Consider the following 18,782-nt stretch of genomic DNA (forward strand, 5'->3'; position numbering starts at 1 on the left):
ACACGAGGCCTCCTTGGGCACAATGATCAGGTCTCCAGGAGGATGGGAGGCGGCCTGAGCGGGGGGTGAGCAGGGGTTCTACCAACTCAACTGGCTGGGAGGTCGGAGTCGCCACCTCCTAGCAAGGAAGCCCGAGGCACAGAGCACCAGCCTCACTGCAGGCTCCGGCAGGTCAGAGCTGTGTCAGTGTTTGGCCCAGTTTTTTTGCATCATCCTTTCTCAAGATTTCGGGGACCTCTTTAGATTTCTCACTCCAGCCACAAATAGCGCAGGCTACTGGGAAATTGGGTTGCGGCAAGATTTTTACCCTCAGAGAAGGAAGCTCAGTATGTGGTAAATGCTATGGCGACAGCTACCTGGACCCCGCCCTCGGTGCTCTGGGCAAGGGTGGTTTCCAGAACCCCCATCCCAGTGAGAGGTGGTCATTTGGTTTCCTGAACACATCACTTGCATCAGGGCCCATGACCTCATTAAGCACATTAAATCTGGCAAAACAAAGAATCCTTTGATAGAACAAGAAGGGTGATCATCACAGGATGGAAGAGGGGGGCCTGCAGCATCAGAATTGCCGGGCGAGAGGGGGAAGGGAGCCCAGACCAGCTGATAGGGAATTGGTCTGTGGGAGAATGAAGTCATCAGGCTGCTAACTGTTCCGTGACCAACTTTCTACATTGGTTACCCACTCAGACTCCAACAGGTGACTGGGTCTGACCCTTGGCATCACGTGAGCAAGCCAGCAGCTATCCAGGTACACACGTCAGTCTGAGTTAGGTCGCTTGAGTCTCGTCCCACGAGTGACTTTCTGACCACCGGCCATACCGCTCTTCTTGGGTTACAAACCTCGGCCAGTGCTGATGCCACCGGAGCCCCAGAGAGGCCCCCCTGCCGCAGCAGACGGACATGTTTATCCGTGCTAGGCTCTGTGTCCTCACTGCTATATCCCGCTCTTCGAGCCCAGGGCCACTCCCGAGTCTACGCAGCCTGCTCCGCCCCACCCTTCATTGCTTCCTCCCACTCAAACGTGGCTGACAGTATGTGATGCTTCATATGCATGGTGCCGAAGTACCGGGCCTCACTGTGTATTTTCCAGTGTTTTTTCATTACAGTTAAAATGGTTTGCATTTGCCCGCAGGCCCGAGAGACACTTAATGTGACAGCCCCAGTCTCCCTGTCTGTTCTGTGCCTGCAAGTCCTGCGTATCTTCCACACCCCGCTCCAGCCCAAGCCTCCCCACTGCCACCCCTGGTCCCACTCCGTAGCAACTTCTGGCTGAGCTCCCTGGTTGACTGGGTGTATCCCCCTCACTGCCCTTTCACACCCCCTGGCCGGGGGAGGGGCTCTCCTCTGCACTGCACCCTCATTCGGCCCAGGGGTCTCCCCCTGCACCTTGCAGCCTTCACTGCCACTTCTCCACTTCTTTCCTTACTTGAATTCCCTGGAGCAGATCTTCTACAGGGCCGCCTATGACCTCTGAGCAGAGTCAGCCCAAGAGAAAGGGGGGGTAAAATCAAAAGAAAACTGATGTGAAGGACCCAAGGAAAACTTCTAGAAAGAAGAGACTGGACACTAGGCAGGGGTGTGTGTGAAATACTGGTTTTTATTGGTTGGCACAAGATTACAACCTACAATTCCAATGCCCTTCCCTCCCACACAGCTCAAATGGAAGGAAACTGATTAACACATAGAAAGGAATAGCACGGTCACAGGTTTAAGCATTTCTTTTTACAAAGAGGAGTGGGCGCAGGGGTGGTGGAACTTTCGGGGCAGTACCCAAGCTCTGCCTAGACTACAGGGAGGGGCCTGTCTGCCTTCTGTTGCTGCCAGCATGCGAGAGGCGCTGTAGCAGAGGAGGAATGGTCATGCATGCTGGCCTATTCCGGGCGGGGTGGGGGGGGGCGCCTATCGGCTGTGCACCTGTCTCAAACCCAAGCCTAGGGCTCAGCCCACCCCCCTTCTTTCCCGTACTCCTTCACAACCTAACCGTGTCCACGGGAAAGCACTGTGAAGGCAGCCTAAGCACACCCTCCTGAGAAGAGGATGCAGGGACCAGTTTGCTGCCACCTTCTCCGGACCACAGTCCACTCCCCTCAGCTCCCATGAGAACGTGTGCATGGTCACTGAGGAAGAAGCCAGGCAGGCGGCCCCATGTGGGGAGGGAGGGCTTGATCTTCCAGGAAATAGCAAGTAGGGTGGTTTAGGAAACACAGAAAGGGTAAAACAAGCCCATGCGCCCATGGGTTCAAGCTCCTAAGTGCCAGCGTGCATCTGGGCCGGGGTAAAGGGCGGTGTGACTCCAGACTCCCTTTCCATAACCCAGCACCGGGTCCCAAGAGGTTACCAGGCCCATGACCCTCCTTCCGTACCAGTGCTATTCCTTGGATTCCAGCTTTGTCGCGCACTTCTGCCAACCTCCCCAAGGATGTGTTTTCGGCCCAGTGGTTCTATTTTCTGTCCTTGGAGAGTTCTCTACAAATGTGCAGCACCTTGCCCAAACCGCTGACACACTCACGCTGCAGAACGATGGGAAGGCTATTTGCGTTTCTGGGTGGTCCTGATGGAAAGGGACAGACACTAACAGAGTTCTGGTGTGTAATCCCCAGGGAGCAGGCCACCGGCTCTGTCTCAGTTCTGAGACACAATTAGACACGGTGAGGTTAAGCCCTGGCTAAAATGTTAAGCCCTGGCTAAAATGTATGGAGGTGACAGACACACGTGCTCTGGAAAAAGGTAATCTCCATACCTCCTGGCTACCTGCCTCAATCAAAGGAGTTCCCTAGAAATACCTGTTGAACTTGACCAAAGGGAGCCTGCATTTGGATGAACACCTGTGGCAGGGGAGGAAGCACATCTAGTCCATCTGCTTTAGAACTGGAATGGTCCTGGGGATTTTAATCTTTCTGGCAGGTGGGTGGAGCGGAGGTGACCACAGAGAGAAAACCCCGTTAAGTAGAACACACGCTGTCCGGAGACCACACCCTGCAGAGCAGAGACACAGAGCTGAGGCCTTGCTGTCTCTAGCAAAATCACTGGACAGGATGGGAGACGAAGTCCCTGGAAGCCAGGCTGGGCTGGCAAGAGCGAGTCTGAAAATGATGCCAGCGGGTTTCTACTTCCTCTTTCTGATACACTTGGGTTTATCATAGAGGCCAGAAGCACTTGCTTTACTTTTACAGTAGCTCCCAACAGCCTCAAGTGCTCTTTCCTCCTCAAGGACATGGCAAACCGGTAGCTTCTTTAAGAGAGGTGCATGCCTACAATTTTACTTGTTCTACACACCAAACTTTTCTTTGCTTATCAATTGGTTTGAAGGTTTTCAGACAATGAAAAAACAAAAACCGACCCAACATTTATAAAACTGCACCACATACTGTATCCTTTTTTTTTTTTTTTAACAACAGAGTGGACCAATTATTTTTCTAACTACTATGACATTACACGGTGGGCCCTGGACTCGTTGACTTGCTCATGCAACACGTCTGTGCCATCCATGACTGGAGCTCAGGGGCCGCATGAAACAGCTGCAGCAAATTAGAGTTTAGAGGGGAGCATGCCCTTGGATTCTGAGCAAACAGAACTCTCAGCCATGTGGGAAGGGGCCAAAGGGCAGGTGTGTGTGCGCTGTCCTGCTGCTGTTCTCTCGAGAACGCCTTCATTTCTCAGAAGAAACACTAGACTCCTGCTTGCTGAGCAAAGGCCCCATGAGCCCCCCTTCACCTCAGGGCACTGGAAGCGCTCCAAGCCCTCACTGCAGAACTGTCCCTCGTGAGGCTCAGGGTGGAGCAGGGAGCGGACCTATCTGTTCTGGTGCCAGCGTCTTGATGACTGACCTTTCCTTCTCCTGCCAGAAGTCAGACCTGCGGGAGCTGAGCCACCAACTATAACTTCTTTGGATCATTTATTAGTAACATACTTTCCCCACAACAAATAGAAGTTAAAGATCAATGTTTAACTCTGAAAACTCTGTTTTCAATGAGAAAACAAGGTGAGAGAAGCTACTGCATCTCTTGCTGCCTGGGGTCAATATCTCAATTCAGCACTTGGTGCTCAGAAAGACAGAGGTAAGCTGCAGGCAAAAAGATCTCCCGGGGGTGAGCTGAAACACTCGTCTCACCCTACAGTGGCAAGCACAGCCTCGGGCAACACTGGAAGTCAGGCTTCTGGTTTCCACATCCCCCACCCCAGACTCTTTTTCCTTGCTCCCCTCTCCAGAGACTTCAGATTTTGATCTAAATACCTGAAGTCACCTCAAGAGTGACTTCATTATATTGCTGAGATGTTTTCTGGAAGACAGCCCACAGATAACCTCCACAGGTGGTAGGTGATTTTGCCGTAGACTGTGCCAGAGCCTGAATATAAGTTCTCTGACTCAATAATTGAACCTTCAACTGGCCTGGCTGTTGGGAAGCACATCAAAATGGTGATGAACAATGCTGCCTGTAGTTTATCCTTTAAAGTTTATCTCCAGGGTTCTAAACGCCTTTGGGAGTTCCAGTGGCCCCTGTTCAGTACTAGCTGGAACGTGAAGCAAAGGAAACCTGCAGCGATTAACTAAACAACTGATAGCTAAAGGAACAGAAGCAATGACTCCCAATCACTTAAATTTATCTCGTCTTCCAGCCAAAGTACTTTCTTCTCCCGGAGCACCCCTCCTGGTCTACTGGATCCATGGCTTGTCTTTGAGCTCCCCTCACAGGGCAGGCCGTCTCCTATTCTAACACACACTCTGGGTCATCAAATCCTCCCTATAAACAAAGTTTTAGGGCAGAGACATGCCTTTTTCATTTGAAAAGTTTCATGTTTTACAGACAAAGTCATGTGGCCCCAAACTAACACCAAACAGGATTCTTTCTGTTTTTATTTATTAACTTGAGGGACTGGGAGGACAAAGTATTTGGTTAATCTAATGGTGAGCAGTATCGTTTTCTTAGCTGTCCGGATTAGGCTTCTCACCTCCCTAAAAAGGTTATCAGTGAATGCAAAAATGTGGTCAAAATGTGAAGCTGCTCTAGTAGAAGGCGCTGGTTCCCAAAGGAGAATCTGCCTAACATCTTCCGGTTCCCAGGGCCTGAGGTGACCCAAAGTCAGCCTGATGCATGGACAACAGGATCTTTTATGAATTGCAGTCAATGCTTCCATTTTATACTTTACCTGAAAATCTCAAAATGTCTCATGCTTTAGGGGACAGTTAAAGTGACACGGAAGCACAGCTGTCCTGGTGCTCTGGCCTCTGCCCCAAGGTTTACCACAGAACCCAGGGGCAGCTGCTCTCGCAGAATGAGGCTGAGCACACAAACACCAGCAGCTGCAGGCCGGAAAGCTCTCCCTGCCTTGGGCAAACAGGTTCTACCCCAGCGGGGCTCAGAAGGGTGACTGCAACTCAGGTGGGCAGCATGCATGGCACAGCTCTGGGGCACCGAAGTCTCTTTCAGAGTCTTCAAGAATAAGAATTAAAAGAGTGATTTGCTTTTGTTCTAATCACCATCAAATAAGCTTCCCCTCCCTAGAGCTGCTTGAGTTAACTGGCCTGCAGGTCTTCCATTTTTTTTTTAATAAAGACATTATTTTTTCAATGCAGGTGAGACAGGGAGAAGCTACATCATTAAGTACAGCAAACCCTCATTTTCTTAAAAGCCAAATTCACCTCACACAGCAGAGACTTCTCCCAGGATTTCTTCTAATTCTAAATCTATTTTCAACTAGAATGGGCTTAGAGGACACTTCAGAAATATTAAAAATCACGCAACTGTGGCAAAACTTTAACTGTGGTTATAAAACTCTTGGTGAACTGAAAAACTGAATGTGTCTTGGATTAAACTGTTCTTGAAAAAACACCTGGTGAGGCCTCCAAGGGCGTTACTATAGCACGAGATGGACATAACACATGTGAAAGGACAAGGTGTAATACACACGCCGGGTCCAACAAGACTGACTGCGGGCTTAGCAGGAGCTTCCGATGCACACTGAGGTGGCGAGGAGACACGGGAAGGACGGGATGTAGAACAGTTCTTCTAAGCAAGTCTAAGAAGCTCCTAACATCAAAACAGAAAAGCTTCTTTGCGATGAAGGAACTTGGCTATGTAGCAACACACCACACAGCCGCGAAACAGCCCAGGGGCAGTGACCTCTGGACTCCCCCTCGCCTCGGGGCAGCGTGGCCTACAGCCGCTGCGCCACAGCACGGCACCCTGGGCCGCGGAGGCGGAAATCCTGCAGCGACACCTCCTTCTAGGCCTTCCTGGGTCTCAGAGGGGGTGATACTCTTTGACACCCATGCTCTTTGATCCCTCCAGATGGCCTCAGCTCAGACGCAGCAGTGAGGGAGTGCACGCCATGCGGGGCAGAGGGGGCAGCAGACACTTGTAAAAACAAAACAGTCAACTCGTTCACTTTTACATCCTGTTTGCTGTCAGGAAAATCCAGACTCCTGTCTTGTGGACTGCACTATTCTGGGAGGCTACGAAGAAATGTAGCATACTGACTCGTGGTAGCTCTTCTATCTTACGTACATTTACACGCACGTACACGCACGCACACGCACGCGCGCACGCACACACACACACACAGGCTGGGAGGGGGGAGAGAAAGTAGTCCTGGTCCAAAAAGGTTGCAAGCGTTTGCAGCAATAGTTCAATTTATAAACTAAAAACAATTTTTAACTAAAAACTACCTGGTGAGACCTTTCTCTACACACAGTATAGCGGCCTCTATTAACCAGCTCAATGTCACTGTGTGCAGGGCGCTTCCGTCTGCTCTGAACACAGCAGCTCAGTACAGTAAACCAGCAGGATAAAGGGGCCAGTTGGTGTCAACGAAATATTCTGTAAATAGGATAATTTTGTGCTTTCTCTCTAGTTTCTCCTTGCTTTTTTTAGGGGAGAGATCAAGGTTACTACAACCACGGGTCTAACTATCACAAAAGCACTGTGACTACACAGGCAGCCGCACAGACAGCCCCGGTGTTTTTGGTGCCAGGAAGGGAAAAACACCAGCCCCTGCTCATCAGAATCTCTGCAAAGAAAATAGCACCAGTTGCAACAATTCTGGTGTTGGACAAAAACCCCTTTTGTCAGTTAAGAAGGCATTAGCACTCTTCAGTTAACTGCATTAAATAGCATCCATTCATGTCACTAAAAAATACATCTTGGCACACTTCACTTTTCTGACCCAATGACACCAACAACAACCCAAATTGGATTTTTTAGGGTAGTGTGCTGTTGTATCAGTCCAGTAAAAACATCTTCAGATCATAAAAAATGCACTACTAACACTGTGTGTTATTACTACTAACACTGTGGCTCCTTTTCCAGGAGGGCGGACTGTTCTCCCGCAAAGCACTTTTATCCCATATAATAAAGGCAGAACTGATCTGGAAGAACGTAATTTAGAGATTCCACTTAGCATTTACTTCATTTATTTTATTTTCCTCTTTATTTATTTGAACAGAAACTCAGAATGCCCTAAACCAGGCAACGAGCAGCAGTGTGTTGTCTTCTTAGTAGGACCTGAATAGGAGTGGACATGAGCCTTAACCCCCAGCATGGTGCTGCTATCACTTTCCCGAGTGAGGCGGGACGGGATCCCAAGGAAGCCGCCAGTGCTACTTTCTGACTGTTTTTCAAGACCGGGAGACTGGATGCAAATCGGGACTGCCTTTAGCAAAATTTAAGGCTCACCACCACCTGATGTCCCCAAAATGCCGAACTCTATAATGCCACAAGCCTACCAGATGTACACGTTTCTCTTAGTGGGAGGGAAGAGCAGATGCTTTTCAAAGTTTGAGTATTTATTGGCGTTTTTAAATAAAAGATTTTAATGCCACATCTTGGCTATGCTTAGACAACGGAGGTGCCACTAAGAGGAGAGCCACGAACGCCCGTTGCAGCCAGGGTAGCATCAGGGGTCCCCTCTCAGTGGCCTCGCCGCATCTCAAGACCCTTTTCTGCTTATTTCCCAACTAAACACCACAACTGGCAAATGAAGTCTCTACCAAAACCATTAAGACATTTTGCAGCGAGCCAGTGCATTATGTAGCTGTTCTAGTAAATGACTAAGCATTCTCTCACACCACTTAGCAGAGGATAGATGGATCTTTCACTTCCCAGGGGCAGACAAATTAAATATTTCTGAGCATGCTCCACGGCGCAGTTGCAAATGCTATAATATTACAAAGACAAGCAAACACCTGAATTTTCCTCCTGTGCACTTTTCAGGAACTCAGGGCTGTACAGCTGCTTTTGCCAAGTACACTTGGATGCTTCAGAGCACAAGGACAATATCCAGTTCAGCACGGTGTGAGGCGTGGACGCACAAGGAGAGAGGCTGTTGTTGGCGATAAATAGCATTGTGGAAAAATTCCAAACCAGTAGGATAGAAACGGTGCTCGATGCTCCAGTTTTTTAGATAGTTATCCCAAGAATCCAGTTCAAATCCCTACTGTCAACATGTAGGAGGAATTCAATTTTTATCACTGTTTTTCCAGATCTGGGCTGAGGCCATTTGCTCCTGGTCTGTAGTTAAAAAAAAAAAAGTTTCTTCCCATTTCTTTCTTGGCATGAAAGCACAGCTTCACAAGAAGGCCACGAGTCCTGGGAGCACTATGAAGGTAGTGAAACTCTTCCCACATCCTACATTACTGCAATTGAGGGTTGCGGAAAAGAAAGAGGACAAGGGTAAACTTGCCTAGCAACTAGTGTGAAAGACAAAAAGCAAATTAATTGCGAGGTTCTCCATTTCAGAAACAGCCCAAATGCAAAAAACAAAACAGAATCTTGAAAAATTAAAATTAAATTCTTACTCTAAAAGTCATTTATTTACATATTATATGCACAGTATATAATGTGTAGATAAATGCATCCTGCAGTGAGGGTGAACAACCTACTCAACAGCACATTACAGGACAAATTCCTGAAAGTTTCATCTCATCTTATCTTTTAATTAAAAAATAATAACAATAAAAATCAAAGAAAAGTGTCTGGCCAGGGTTGGGATGAGACAAACAGGAGCATTTCAGAATCCAAGGTAGAAGGAAGGCGGTCCGCCTCTCTTTAAAGAACTGGAGGGTTGCAAAAGGGAGGGACAGATCATGCACGAAGTAGTTACAAATTACACGCCCGACCCCACCCCCTCAATGAAAGAGAAGAAAAAGCCCCATCACTTAACACCGAACAGTTACATTATCAATAAACCCTTTCTTTGCTGCCCATCATGCCTTACTGGAAAAGAGGGGGCCTGTGAGGGGATGTGAGAGAGCGGGGTGGGAGGGGAGCTCTGCACTTCAGTCTAGTCTCCAATTTCCATTCCTCTCACGGAGTCTCCAGTCATCTGATGCCCGACATGGGGGTCTGAGAGGAAACCGCGTACGTGGTGGTCACGACGGGGGTGCCGTTGTTGGCCGAGTAGCCTTGCCTCAACGTTTCGAAATATGACGCCTGCACAGGCTTGTGACACTGCAGCACTTTTATGGCATCTTCTACTTTAAACCATTCACGCTTCCTTCCTGTGGGGGGAGAAAACAGAAATGAGTAAAAAAGGGAAGCAATGAGAAAATGCAGAAAACAGGAAAGCCTTGGCTATCAACACTTAAAATACAGAATTACAAATGTATTGTCCCTCTTCTTTCTTTTTTCTTCATTGAGGTAACACTGGTTTTCAACACTGTGTGAGTCAGAGATAAAGTTTCATACCTCTTCAGATGTATCTTACCATGTCACATTTCTCCTTTTCTATTTTTACAAAAGTAATATAAGCACAGAAAAATATCATAAAATTGCCTAATGAAGACAATAGAAGAAATCTCGAAACTAAAGAGCCAATCATTATTGTGTGAAATTCTCCCCTTGAAAAACAGCCATTGCTGGTGGCTTCTGACTATGTTCCCAGGCCTCCTCAGCCTGCATGCAAGCACCCGGAGCCCTGCCAGGGTCCCCATCTCCTCCAAAAGTCAGTGTGAACATTAGCGTCCAGAATCAGCTGGAGAGCTGGCTTATAACCATCTATTTATTTAAAAGAATTTGTTTATAAGAATAACATATCCACAAGACGTAAAATGTTTAAAGAGAAAAACAAAATCATTAACTTTTTAAAAAAATTTTCTTATGTGTTATTTTATTTTTTTTTTTACAAAAGTTTATTTTTACATCATTTTGTACATTTCATTTTTCCATCTCAAACCCCGTGGGTTTCCCATCACCAAGTCACCCGTGTGCCATCACCATAATCCCGTGCACTTCCCTCCCCACCCCCCCGTTTTTGATCCCATTCCCCACTCCACCCCCACAAAATGTCTCTGGTATATGGTTGTTCATTATTTTTGTTATATTCTCTCAACTTTTCTTTTTTTTTTTTTATGTATGCAAGAGCTGGGGTCTGGCCAGAGGTGCAGGGGTGGAGGGGTGGGGTGATGGGCAGAGAAGGTTGAGAGGATTCACCAGTGACAGAATGGGGAACAGAACAGGCAAACTGACTGAAACACACTGCTGAGGGGAGCAGCAGGCGAGTCAGGAGAGGTCTGCAGCCCCATACATATAGATCAGCTCCCTGGCTGGGGACTGAACTCAGGCTGCAGTGGCTGGCAATAGCTTGACAGCACTGAGACTTTAAGCCCTGCACCACCAGGGAGGCCCCATTAGTAACTTTTCAATCTACTTTATTTTTTTCCAAAGGAATGTTTTAAAATCCTTTTTGATTTTTTTCATTCATAAAATGAAAGATCATTGCTTAAAAACTGGTAAAATGATGAAATTAATAAAGAATACCATAATTACTCATAATCTTATAAACCAGAAATGACCGTTCTTGATATCTTAATTCTTTTGCTCTTCTTTTATACACAATTGAAAATGACACTGTATTTGTACAGTTGTAATTGGGATCATGGCTTCCCAAGAGATTCATACAGAGTACTGTGTCTTGGAAAATGGACTCTGAAGCTGGCTCCAATTACATCACTGTTCACAGCTTTGACCAAGTTACTGAACCTCTCTGTGTTCCGCTTTCCCCATTTATAAAATAGATGTAAGTATCAATCTCACAAGTCGGAGAATTAATGCGTAAAGTCCCCGCTGTAAGAGTTAAATTTATTATTATTATTATTGCTTTTCTCCTTCACATGGTTCCTTTAAAAAAAAAAAAAAGATTGATTTTTTATTTACCTGTGCATACAAGAACTGGGGGATAGGCCAGAAGTGTGGGTGCGAGGATTCACTAGAGACAGAGTGGGGAACAGAATAGGTGGAGCTACTGAAATGCACTGCTGAGGGGAGTAGTGGGTGAGACATGTGGGTCGGCTGCTTGGCAAAGGATTGAATCCTTGCAGCAGTGTCTGGCAGTAGCTTGACAGTGCTGAGATCTAATAGCTGCGCCACCAAGGAGGTCCTCCACCTGGCTTCTCATGTATGCTCTCATGTCATTAAAAATACTGTATTTAGGCATCCCCTTGGTAGCGCAGTGGGTTGGAGTGCAGCATTGGGAAGCTGGCCGTAGCCACTTCAGTACGAGTTTGATCCCATGACCTGGAGGTGACCACATGGCGTGGCAGACCTCTCCTGACCTGCCTGCTGCTCCACTCGGCAGTGTACTTCTCAGTCGGCCTGTTCTGCTCCCCACTCTGTCTCTGGTGAATTCTCTCACTGCCCCTGTACCTCTGGCTTGTACCCCCAGTTCTGTATGCATAAATAAGTAAAAAAAAATCTTTAAAAAATGTTATTTAACAGCCTGCATTGCATCCTCGATTTAGCACTGATATGCTGTCATTCATTTAACCATTTCTTACCATTGGTTATCAACAATCTATAATTTTAGTTATAATGAATAATGCTACGATTAAAAAAATTTGTTTGAACTTTCACAGAAAGATCCTAGGAACAGAGGTTGTAAGAGTAAAACATCTGAGGGACCCTCCCTGGTGGCGCAAAGGTTAAAGCACAGCACTATGATGCTAACGCAGCCACTGCAGCATGAGTCTGATCCCTGGCCAGGGAGGTGACATGACCTCTCCTGACCCACCTGCTGCTCCCCTCAGCAGTGTATTTCATTGATCTGCCTGTTCTGCTCCCCACTCTGTCTCTGGTGAATCTTCTCACCCCTGCACCTCTGGCCTGTACCCCTGCTCTGTTTGCATAAATAAATGAATCTTTAAAAAAAAAAAAAAGAATAAAACCTTTGAACTCTGAAGGGCTTGAACTGCTTTCCAGGAAGCCCCACAGCGATGCCGGTGCTTAGTCTGCGTGTGTACAGGAGCGTTCATCTTGCCACATCCCTGCCCCTGCTGCTACATTTTCTTTATTACTGCCAGTACTTCAGGTGGAAAACAATACTACTTTTTTGTTTTTATTTCACATTTGTATTTTAATGTAGCTCTAATTAGTGTAGATAGGATTTTATACCCTCACTAAGACCATTTCCTAATCACCTTCCCATGGAATCTGCAGTATGTGGCTAACAGCTACATAACATTCTCACAGACTAATGTGCCTTATGTCACTTACCAGCCACTTGAACTGTAGACACATTTAGACCCAATTTCTCATGTGAAAAAAAGCTCACTTGAAGGAAGGCTCACAGTTTACTCCCCATATTTTAGGTTATTTCATAGGTATCAATTCTTAGAAGTGGGAGAACAAGGTAAAAGCCTCGTTTAGATGCTAAAAGAGCAATGGTAGCTGAAAACTTAGTATCTCCCTTCGACAGTCTGCTCTGTGCCAGGCCATCCCACACTCAGCTCACTTCTTTCACGCCCCAGCACGGGCTGCCAATTGGTAAAAACCCCCCACTAATCCTATTTACTTAAGCATATGGTGTTCTTACCAGATACAAACCCATTAAAGAAAGCTGAGATCTCTGAAATGCTCAGATCAATAGCGTGAGGGCCTGGTGGCAAAGTACACACTAACAATTTAGAGAGAGATGTTTGGGTAAGTGAATTTTATCTGTGTACCAATTAAAACAAAGTAGTCTTGTATTTAAAAAAAAAAAAATTCCTCTTCCAGGTAAAAGATTAAACCAGGAACCAACCTCTCAGTTTTTACTTCAAAAGACATACACAAGAAAGTGACCTGTGCAAAGAAAACGGCTCCTTGGGAGAAAGCTGAAGGCTCCGGAACAAAGTGCTCCCACACCTTGTGGGGAGGGGCTGGTGCCACAAGCAGATGGAGCTTTTCAGCAGGCGAGGCAGCTTCGCAAGGAGCAGCCGAGGCCCTGCTCTCACCTGGCACTGCAGAGGCCAGGGTCTGTGGGCGAGGGTCGGATTTGACTTGAAAAACAACTCTTCTTGTTATGGCCCATGATGAAGTTGGGCTTGCTGACCACCATGTATCCAACTTCAGCTTCCTTTTAAACCTTTCAAGTATGGACATGTTCCTTTTATTAAACATATCCTAATACTGCTTATCATTCTGGTTCTGGGTGAGGACCCTTGTGACTGCAAGGGTCAGTAGTGGGGAGCTCTTTGGAGGCTATCTGGGGGTGACTTACCAATGTTAACTGAGTCTTCCCAGTCTTCCAGCACTTCTGTGACAATGAGCACATACACATATGTTCTGTGCTTCCTCTCCTGGTTCTGAAGGGTAAAGACAGGAGGATAGAGAGGTTTTTCCTTAGAGAGCTAAGATTACTTAAAAGAAACACCCTTATTATGTACATGTCCAGAGAGCTTAGATGTAAGGATTCCTTATTTTTTTATCATGCTATAATCTAGATGGAATAGAGCTGGATGGTTTATATATGTACTTGAATTTGAGGGTATGCTGTCTGGTTGGGCTTCCGAAGCCAAAGAGTTACTTTCTTTTTTTGTTCCTCTTCCCTTAAGCCTAACTTTATAAGAATGCTATGAAAGGGAAGTTCATGACCTCTCAAAAGGCACCAAGTAAATTTAGCTAGAATATCAGAAAGAAAAGAGAGAGAAAGGCGAGACTCTGTTAATGGAAGCAAGTGGTTAATTTAGTACTGCTCCCCTTTACAAACTAACCCAGTTTACCTCTTTTATTTTTTAGATTTCATTTTATTTATTTATGCATATAAGAACTGGATTCTGGGCTAGACGTGGGAGGCGAGGGGGTGAGAGGATTCACCAGAGACAGAGGGGGGAGCAGAACAGAAGACTGACTGAAATACACCACTGAGGGGCGCAGCGGGTGAGAGGGGAGAGGTCTGCCTCACCCTGGGGGTCAGCGCCTGGCCAGGATCAAACTCATGCTGCAGTGGCTGGCGACAGTGTGACAGCACTGAGACAACAGGGAGGCACCTCTAACCCTGTTTATCTTTATCCCTGATTTCTCATTTTCTTCTATCTTTCTCCAAATCTCTACATCAGTCTATTCTTTTGTTTCTCCCTCCTTTGCTACTTATATTTTCCTTCTGTCTTCTGCACCCTAATCTATCCTCCTTACATCTTGGGGCGGAAAGGAAGCATGAAAGAGGTAGGGATGGAAATTACAAATACTGCCAGTTTGGAGGAGACTTAGGATTTTAAAAAATAGCTCCTTTGCTGTTGTTGCTTTGCTTTAAAAACTTGGTGGAACAAAGATGATATCTTTTCTAGATCGAAATTACAATGGAAAGAATGGTTATGTCCCCCCAAGCTGAATATATTGATATCCTAACTCCCAATATGTTGGTATAAGGAGGTGGGAGCTTTGGGAAGTGATGAGGATTTGAAAGTAGAACCTTAGAGAAGAATTACTGTTCTTATAATATAGGGCAACTTTCTTTCTTCTACCTTCTGTGTGAGAAAGAGAGAAACAGTTATGAACCAGGAAGTGGGTAAGCACTAGACTCTGATTCTGTTGGTGCCTTGATCCTGGACTCTGAAGCTCCAGAACTGAAAAACCTGTTTCTATTATCTGCAAGCCACCTAGCTAAGTCGTTTTGTTACAGTAGCCTGAATAACAAAGGCAAAGATGTGTATGTAGGATTATTAGTTTATAAATTGCATCAAAGATTTTAACTCAAAAAGTCTGACTTACCTCAAAAATTCCAACTAATCTCCCCAATGTTCCTTTTACTCCAGCCTGAAAAATAAAAAAGGAAAATTAAGATATTGGTTTATATTGCTGGTCTCAATCTTAACTTTTTTGAAGTAGCTTGCAAAATAGAAATGAAAAACAAGAGGACACAGTTGAGGCTTCCGGTCTGAGGAGGCCACACTGGTGTTTTCCATGTGTCACAGACCAAAGGCAGGTGTGCTCTGAGAAGGAGCATTCCTCTCTTCTCCTCCCTGACTTCCTCCCCACTGCACAGCTGGCCAAATAGAGGAAGGCAATGAAAGCTGTGAAGTCACAGCAAAGATACTTTGAGGCCGCTTTCACCAGGTTCTCCAGAGCCAGGTCTTAAAGTGATTGTTTAGGGTTCCAGCTGCAAGGTGATACTACAGCTAGAGTTGTGAAGTTGCTGGGGGTGAGTGGGGTCCCTCTGAGAATGATTTCAGCAGGCACTCCTATTCAGCAGCACATGGCAAGTTAGTATTAAAGAAAAAGACATTTGTATAGGTACAAACAGCAAATTGCATTTTAAAGGTTTATGAGGAAAAGGAGACACCTGCATAAGCACACAAAGAGCTGTATTTTGAGAAGAGCGGGTTTAAGAAAGAGACATCTACATAAAGGTGGGTGGACAGTCTCAGGACAAGATCTGTGTTTTACCAAAGCAAGAGATACTCTTGGGGGGGGGGGGGAGAATTCATTCCTTTGTGAAATTTTATTGCTTTTGGGTCAGGTTGGTTTTTTCCCTGTAACAGATAATCCCATCTGATCCACCTCAGATTCCTGGAAACTTTCATAGTTGGCTTAATGACTTGACTCCTTAATCGTCGTCCCTACCTCCACCTCTGGTTTTTGACTTTGTGAAAACTTCCACACTTGATTTTCTGTTCTAAGCTTCCACCAGAGTCAGAGGGTGGCTTGGCTCCTTCTCTTAATGTGCACTCCAGGTTCTCCCCCCTCACTCCAGGTCCAATCGCCAGCCACCCACGGTCAGACAGGCTGTAGCGTTCCCTTGCTGCCCTGATATCTGCTGTTTCTGCCGACGGCAGTACCCACTTTGCTTTTGAGTAGGGTATGTCTTTTTTAGCTTTTGCTTCTTATAGCTGTCTTGCCTAAAAGCAGGAGGGATGACAGACAAGGGGAAGGTGAACCTTTGGAAAGCTATAACTTGTTTTCTATTACTGCTATCTTGTTATTTGTATAATGACAATGAATTAAAATCACAGCAATATGGGGGCCCTCCCTGGTGGCGCAGCAGGTTAAAGCACAGCATTAAGAAGCTAAAAGCCACTTCAGCATGAGCTCGATCCCTGCCCTGGAGGTGACCCACATGGCGTGAAAGACCTCTCTCGACCTGCCTGCTGCTTCCCTCAGCAGTGTACTTTGTCAGTCGGCCTGTTCTGCTCCCCACTCTGTCTCTGGTGAATCCTCTCACCGCCCCTGCAACTCTGGCCTGTACCTCAGTTCTGTGTGCATAAATAAATAAATCTTTAAAAAAAATTACAGTAATAATACTTTCTAAACACAGTAGATAATCAGTAAGTTTACAAAGAATGAACTAAATACTAAGTACTCTAAAATTCTTAAGAGATATTTAATAATAAAAACAATAGAAGCCAATTTAAAGGCCTAATTCCTGGGTGGGCCGTCTTTTGAAATTAATATTTGCTAATTACTGTCAAGGAATTCTCTTCCTTCTCTCGCCAACATGCTGTTTTCTTGCCCTATTCTTCCTCTATCCCAGTGGCTTTTGGTTTACTTAAATGGAAGTGTTTACCTTTTCTTATTTAAATTGCTTCTCTACATTTTTATTTTTTAAACAGATTTTATTTATTTTTTGCATAAAAGAACTGGAGTGTAGGCCAGAGGTGCAGGAGTGAGAGGATTCACCAGAGACAGAGTGGGAAGCATAACAGGTGGATCTACTGAAATACACTGCTAAGGGGAGCAGTGGGTGGGACAGGAGAGGTCTGCAGCACCCACCTTGTGGTCCCTGGCTGGATGGAACTCAGTGATAGCTCAGCTAAGACTTAACCCCTGCACCACCAAGGAGGCCCTCTACATTTTTAGAAATAATTACATCTACAGCTGGCTAAAACAAACTAGACTGGGCTGGAATGATAAGTCCATACTCTGATCCAGGCAGCCTGAAGACACTAAGGCCCTCCCCTAAGACATGTCACTGTGTCTCTTCATCTCAACTGACAGGGACTGGAAGAGAGCTGTCAGGCTTTCAGGGAGGTTGGTCAGTAGATTTATAGAGGCCATCATTCACCTTTCTCATCTGCAAAGTGGCGAAAGAGTTCTCTTTAACAGTTACTGTTAACTTTTTTCCCCTTAAAGTTCAGGAAAGGAGATGATCTCCAAATTTTCAGGCTACAAATTAAAGTCATGATAATTCAATCTATTTAAAACATTTGTTTAATAATAGTAACTTAAGGATTCAATGCCAACACCTATGTATGATTATGTTGAGTCAGAGGGGGGTTGGAAAAAATATAAAAGCATTTTTTAAATTAAATATATGTATTCTAATAAAGTCTACTGTGAATCAAATGCATCTGCTACATGTATAAATTTCAGTAGCATTTATGTTCACTGTTAATAAATTTTTAAGTTGCAGAAACTAACAACAATTTTAACTATCTCTTAGACCTCAACACAAACTTAGGGGGTTTAAGTTAGGGAGAGTTCTAAGGTGACCCTACCAATTATTCAATGACAAAAAGAAAAATATTCCTACATTTACCAGTATTTAAAATTGAGATTTAGCAACTTTTTAGAGGCAGCTCCTCTTTTGTAAGGGAATTTTAGTTCTTCAAAGTTATAATGTTGATAAAGAGAAAGACTCTTCAAGACAGAGTTCACTGTACCATTTTACTTTTCTACAGTTTTTCCCAACCCAGAGTCCAATTTTCATCTTGCTCTTTCTCAGATGCTGCCATAGGCGGAGAGGGAGTTATTTTTATCTGTCACATGATCTTGCTTGCATGCAGGTCAGGGTAGGTATCAGGGTCACATCTGACAGATATTTGGCTCAGACGTGGGGATAAGATTTGACTCAGGGTACATGTAAGTTTGGTCCAAACAGGATGCTGACTAGTTTGGACTTATTTTTCTCAAAAGCATATGAAAGCAGCTACAATTTCAGTCTATGTCAAAGCCTGGGCCAGGGAGCTGACCCATATGGTCCAGCAGACCTCGCCTGTCTCATCTGCTGCTCCTCTCAGCAGTGTGTTTCAGTATATCTGCCTGTTCTGCTCCCCACTCTGTCTCTGGTGAATCCTCTCACCCCCACCCCGCACCTCTGCCCTGTACCCAGTTCTTCTATGCATAAATCAATAAATCTTAAAAAAAAAAAAAAGTTTTTATGGGCCCTCCCTGGTGGTGCATCAGGTTAAAAGCACAGCACTACAAAGCCAGTCCCAGCCACTTCAGCTCCAGTTTGATCCCCAGCTGGGAGGTGACCCACATGGTTTTTATAGTGAATGAGTTTTTATAATGAATGGGAACTCGATTTTCACAATTTTTTCTACTTTAATCTCTTAATGAAGTAGTCTGCATAAACGTGTTTTCTAAAGCTGTACTCTTGGGATAATCAGTTGTATGATATTTTGAAAAAGCCTAAGTTTTATTTGCTCTTATTTTACTGAGGATTTTTGCAACTGTGTTTACAAATGAAAATTTATTGTTCTTTTCTACTTTCAATTATCCAGGTCATGGCTTAGTAAATCTGTCTGGTCACCGTTTTTTACAATAAAGTTTTTTTTTTTTCTCCATTTTAGCAGTTTCCTTTTTTTTTTTTTT

The 18,782-nt window shown here is 45.2% G+C and overlaps 1 protein-coding gene across 1 annotated transcript in view; it reads right to left on the reverse strand.

The window, feature by feature from the left end:
* Window positions 1-1,577: 1,577 nt before the first annotated feature.
* NUDT3 (nudix (nucleoside diphosphate linked moiety X)-type motif 3) overlaps window positions 1,578-18,782 on the reverse strand; it is a gene marked incomplete at its 5' end in the record, with an annotated part of 94,398 nt that continues 77,193 nt past the window's right edge. Inside the window, 3 exons of the mRNA XM_012721624.1 lie at window positions 1,578-9,496; window positions 13,471-13,555; window positions 14,961-15,005. Of these exons, the coding sequence (XP_012577078.1) occupies window positions 9,318-9,496; window positions 13,471-13,555; window positions 14,961-15,005 (309 nt within the window). The remainder of the gene's footprint in view (window positions 9,497-13,470; window positions 13,556-14,960; window positions 15,006-18,782) is intronic.

Source organism: Condylura cristata, unplaced genomic scaffold (assembly GCF_000260355.1).
Source record: "Condylura cristata isolate star-nosed mole 26May11 unplaced genomic scaffold, ConCri1.0 scaffold00001, whole genome shotgun sequence".
In the NCBI taxonomy this organism is placed as follows: Eukaryota; Metazoa; Chordata; class Mammalia; order Eulipotyphla; family Talpidae; genus Condylura; species Condylura cristata.